This window comes from Crocodylus porosus, unplaced genomic scaffold (assembly GCF_001723895.1).
Source record: "Crocodylus porosus isolate Cpor-Errol unplaced genomic scaffold, CroPor_comp1, whole genome shotgun sequence".
Classification (NCBI taxonomy): domain Eukaryota; kingdom Metazoa; phylum Chordata; order Crocodylia; family Crocodylidae; genus Crocodylus; species Crocodylus porosus.
Genome location: NW_017728921.1, coordinates 27,817,031 through 27,822,760, shown reverse-complemented (window position 1 = coordinate 27,822,760; position 5,730 = coordinate 27,817,031). Strand labels below are relative to the sequence as shown.

The window sequence follows — 5,730 nt, the reverse complement described above, 5'->3', positions numbered from 1 at the left end:
ACTGTGTAAGCTTCAACACCACAGTTGCCTAGTTTTTTAATGAGACTGGGGTGTGAGACGGTGTCAAAGGCCTTCCTAAAGTCCAGAAAGATTATGTCCACTGTGACACCTGCATCCCAGGATTTGGTGACCTGGTCATAGAAGGCCACCAGGTTGGTCTGACAGAACCTGCCTCTAATGAACCCATGTTGGTTGCCCCTAAGCATGATCTCCCCTGCTGGTCCCTCGCAGATGTGCTCCTAGATAATTTTCCCAAAGAGCTTCCACAGGACCGAGGTAAGACTAATGGGCCTGTAGTTTCCTGGGTCCTCCTTCCTCCCTTTTTTGAAAATGGGGGCTACATTGGCCCTTTTCCAGTCATTTGGCACTTTGCCAGAGCAGCAGAAATGCTTGTAAAGCTGTGCCGGGGGCCCCGCAATGACCTCTGCTAATTCCCTCAGCACTCTGCGGTGGAGATCATCGGGACCTGCTGATTTGAACACGTCTAGTCCCACCAGAGGTTCCCTGACTAGGTCCTCGTTGACCCTGGGCCTGGCTGTGCCTCCCCTGGGTCTGTTGGGGATGCCCCGGTCCCTGCTCAAAAAGACAGAGGCAAAGAAATTGTTAAAGAGATTAGCTTTGGCATCTGGTGTGACCACTAGATTTCCTAGCATATCCTGCAGAGGCCCTATGTTACTTGGTACCTTCTTTTTACCCACTACGTATTTAAAAAAGACTTCTTGTTATCCTTGGTTCGGGTCACTAATCCCAGTTCCATCTCTGCCTTAGCCTTCCTAACAGCCCCCTTGGTGATGGCCCTTCCCTTCCATTGAGTGTACACCTCCTTTTTAGCTTTGAGACATTCCTGTATGCTTTTGGTAAGCCATGGGGGCTTTTGAGCACTCTTTCCGCGTGGTCCGTGTTGGGATTGTCACCCTTTGGGCTTGGAGGATTGTCTCCTTAAGGAATGACCACTCTTCCTGGACTCCCAACTCCCCTCCCAGACCTCATTGCCTCCCCAACTAGTCTCCTTACCTCATTGAAATCCGCCCTCCTGAAGTCTAGGACTACTGCCTTGCTGCAGGCCTTTGACACCCTGCACTGGATGGTGAATTCCAGTAGGTGATAATCGCTATTGCCCAGGTGGTCGAGACCCCACAGTCCATTACTATTACATCAACTACTCAAGATTGAAACAGGAATGAAACTGATAATTAGATCTTATGCTGACCTACCTCACTTCTGGGGCGTCCACATAATTCCTTAGTGAGAACAGTGCTATCAAGAATAAACTCAAAAGCCAACTTGAGTGTAGCCCACAGCGCTGTAAAAATATTAGCAGTCAACTTTTTACCATGTAAACTTTTGCTACATTTAGGGGAGTAGGTTCCATTTTTGACTGTAATCTGAAAGACCGTCAGTAGAGTTGTGAACGTATAAAAGACCTTTAACAGGGTCTGATTTCGTATCACATGGATTTCACTCCATAGGTACAATAGCAGAAAAATGAAGTGCCATCCTTATCGTTGAATTTCCTGACTTTGCATATTGTTTCTGTTGCTTATAAAGGGAATTGGAAAAAAAAACACTGATAGGAATAATCGTATAATGGAGTTATTCATTTTCCTGCCCGCTGACTTGCATTGAACTTGTTCAGCAGTTCTCTAATGCAGTGCACTAAGAAAGGAAATTTTCTGATGGTCAGAAGGTCCCATCTCCTATTTCTGAATTATAATCTTTCCTTTGACGCTAAATTCCCCTCCTCTTCTGTGGCTGACTTCATTTGTCTCCATTTTCTGTGTGTTCAGTAGAGATTCAGTGTCTGCATCTTAGGGCTGTTCTGAAAATTGATTCTGGGTTTTTTCTTTTACTTTAAGAACTGCGTATGAAACTTGACAAGCAATATTATTTTGACTAAATTTGATTCGGCTCTTTCACTAGAGGGTGCTGTCTAACATAATTTTGTCACATAGTATGTGAAAGCAAATGTTAAATAACTTTAAAATTGAAAGAGAACTTTTTTTAAAGGTCAGTAGGTGTAAAATGTAAAGAGATTTGGAGTTCTTGATCTCCCAAGTATTTTACTTTGCATTGAGCAGTCTATGCAAGCATCAGAAAATATATCCACAGCTATACTACTGATTCCAGCGCCCAGGTTCTCCTAGCTACTCTGCAATCTGGGCAGTCTTCACAGCATTCTGTTTCTGTTCTGTTTTTTAATTTCGGAGCTCAGAATCAAATTTGTTGCAAGGTAATTTTGTCCTTTCTTGCAATTACCTACTTCCTCTGGGCCTGGTTGTCCTGAACTGCTTTTTTCAAACTACATGCAGATTTTTTTTGCATAGCTTTCAAATTTCTGCTCTGAAGAGGGAAGGGTGTTGGGGGAGAGCGGGTTTGTACAGGGAGAATAATGAACACATCTTGTTTTTTAAAATGTTAGCGGATCAGACCAAAAATAACTTCTAAACATGCTATCAGTAATTTTGAGTGGGTTTTGCTGTGCTGCCTGTGAATTATCAGTTTAGTTGCTGGTTTCAAAACACCTGCTCTGTAATGTGGTATTTTCGGTTATCCGAGTTCTTCCCTCTTGTCTTCCACTGTATTTACTTTGTGCCAGAGGAGGCAAAATGTTATTTCTCTAAAATTGTTGGTTAGTATTCGTTCTTAACCACCCTGTCTAGTAGTGAGCTTTCTAGCTTTGTTTTTCTCCCCATCCCTCAAATCACCCTTATATTTTATTCCCTCAGGTTTGAGGTTCTGCACTGCTTACTGCACAGCCAAACTCCCTTAGTCAGACTCTCACTCAAACTGAAGTTGCTCAGTAAAAGAAAAAGATACTTTGTTGGGCAGTGTAACAAAACCACCATGCCAAAGCCTTAGCTCTTTGGTGAGGCAAGGTATAAAAAGTGATGGAAAGTTATGCCTTGCAATAAGTAAAACAAATAAGTTAATTTTACTTTTAAATGCTCACTTTTGTAAACTGGATTTGCCTTGAGGGATGAATGGCTCATTTCCTATGTGATCGTCTGTTCCCAAGGAAGCAGTACAGATCAGCCAAATCCAGTGCTGTGTGCAGTTTGTATCCCTGTTCTCCCCCTCCTCCCAATACCAGTTGGTGCCAAATACAAGTTGCAGCGCTCTGGCCCTCCACGGGGAGTGTGCACTAATTGGTCACTACGCAGCAGTGCTGCATTACACAAATAATGAGAGCTTTTCATCTAGCAAAGCAAAGTCAGAGTCATTGTTTCATCTTCTAAGCATGGGACTGTTGTTTCTTTTTTTTTTAAATTTAACCTGGTTGTATGCAGTGGTTAACTGGTAATTTTTACCAAGAGAAAAGGGCATGGTGCAGTACTTTGGTACAGAGTGAACATTTGTTTACTACATGCTTATTCTGAGAAATTTATATTTAAAAGTTCATTTTGGCCTGCTATGCTTACCTCAAAAACTCACCGTGTACCTCAAAGGCTTCAGAATGTAACTTCATGTTCTTCCTCCTGCAGTTTTAATACATTTGGCTGCTGCTCTGACCCTCAGGTAGCTTTGCAGTGTATAAGCACCCCTCCTGGGAGCTGGTCTGTTGTCTGTGGGGGACAGGGCCCAGTTCTGTAGCTTCTCCTTGCCTGGAGAACTTACAGGATTGGGATTTAACTTACAGATGTCCTTGTTCTCTCTCTGCTTTGAACCTAGATGATGAACTTGTCCCTTCTTTGTCCAGAAAAGTGACACCTAGAAATAAGGACCTACCAAATTCACGGCAGGATTGGGGTGTGTGGCAGCTCCTTTAATCTTGCAGGTTCCCCTGTGCGCCCCGCAGCCCCCATCGATTGGTGGAGGGGCCCGCTGCTTGCTGCCCACTGCTGATGGGGGCAGGGGAGGGTGTGCAAAAACTGCACTTTTAAATATGGCACCATTTTTTGCTGCTCGCTTATGATTGACTGAGGGACCATGGCAGCCACACTTTGTTGCTGACCAGACAGGAGACAAAAACAGCACCACATTTAAAACCACGGTTTTTGCCTCCCCACTGATGAGGAGTGAGCAGAGGGGTGCATGGTGACTCCTTTTATTTTTCAGCCCCTGCTCACTCCTGATCAACGAGGAGGCAAAAGCTGTGGTTTTAAATACGGCGCTGTTTTTGCTTCCTAGCCGGTCAGCAACATGCAGCGTGGCAGCAAAAACAACGCTATATTTAAAACGGTTTTTTGCTGCCTCTGCTGATCCAGAGCGGTGAGCAGCAGGGCACCTCCACCAATAAATGGGGGGGATGGGACACAGGAGAATTTCCAAGAATAAAGGAGCTGTCGCGCACCCCGCTCCCGCTGTGAATTTGGTAGGTCCCTACCCATAAATGACATCAGAGCAAGAGCCAGTCAGCATTGTGATGCTCTGCCATAATTCTAGATAGCTCTGTTCTTAGGCACAGTTGTTTATCAGTGGTATCAAAACCAAAATAAGGCTGTTGAGAGAACCAAGTGGATGAGACCCCAGAGATTAGCTGCAGTAATTTGCACTCTTTCTTTCTTTGTTTTTAGTTTCCAGGGTCAGGTATTGTAGCTGTTCTTAGAACGTCAGGATTTAATGGATGATGAAACAGAAGCAGAAGCAAGTAGCCTTTTCATTTCAGCAAATTCATGTGGTGTCAATTTCTTTTTTCTTTCGCTGCAGAGAACCTGGAATATAATACAGAGCCTCATGAAATCCCTCACCCTGATATTGGCCGTTATTTTTCGGAGTTTACAGGCACACACTACCTAGCAAACACTGAGCTGGAGATGAGGTATCCTGAGGATTTGGAGCTCACATGTGCAGCAGTCCAAGAGAACTATAGCTCAAGCAAGGAATGAGTGTTAACTTGAACACAAGGACAGAAAATGGTTTATCACAGCTGCTGTATCCTCTTTGTGGATGGGAGTATGAAGCCAATTTTCATGCTGACCCTCTGGCTTGGTACACCAAGAATTGCATTGCACTTTGTAACATGTGATATAGTATATATCCAATAACTACTCAATTACCATCTGCCTACACTAGTCCAATTAATTTGGGATATATTGGTTGTCAAGGGCAAGGCATTAATAATCCTGACGTGACAGTCACTATATAGAGCGTGTTGTCTCTTAGGTCATGCTTTTACCACTAGTGTGGTAATGTATTTTCCATATTTAGGATATAAGCATATTACATCTCTAGTCTGAAATAACCCCATTTTATGGATAGGAAGGTTGGTCACAATTTCAATTTTTGTATAGATATTTTGTATATAATAGTTTTAATGTCTCTAAAGTTCCATGATTGTTACCTGTATGGTAATTGTTTCCTGGGTATTCATGGTAGTTGGCATTCCAATTAACAGCCTTCACAGTGGCACTGGAACTTACAAAAAAAATTGCAAGGTTCAGTATGGTTGTAGGTTCAACTGTAATTCCAAACAACCAGCTAAAATTAATGCTTTAGGTGTCACAGATACAGAACAGAATCATTTTGAAGGTGACTTCCTAGCTATTTTCTGTTTCTCCTAACTATGTCCCCAGTAAACTTGTTGGGCCCATGTTCTAACCCATATTTTTCTTCCTATTATTAATTGGTTCCCTTCATGATGTTGAATATGTGACTTGGTCATATATGTTCTCCATGTCTTCATGTTGTTAAAACTTTTTTTTTAACTTTTAGTTTGCTAATGGAACAGTCATGCACAGGTGACAAACTGATGAAGGTTATCATCAGTGATCTCTAGTTATGTTTAGTGAT

General features: G+C 42.8%; 1 protein-coding gene across 2 annotated transcripts in view; it reads left to right on the top strand.

The window, feature by feature from the left end:
• The window catches only part of FBXO21 (F-box protein 21), a 38,095-nt gene extending 32,736 nt beyond the window's left edge, over positions 1–5,359 (top strand). For both annotated transcript variants that reach the window (XM_019539360.1, XM_019539359.1), the window contains one exon: positions 4,648–5,359. In XM_019539360.1, coding sequence (XP_019394905.1) covers positions 4,648–4,826 — 179 coding nt within the window. In that variant the 3' untranslated portion in view covers positions 4,827–5,359. The remainder of the gene's footprint in view (positions 1–4,647) is intronic.
• The last annotated feature ends 371 nt before the right edge of the window (positions 5,360–5,730 follow it).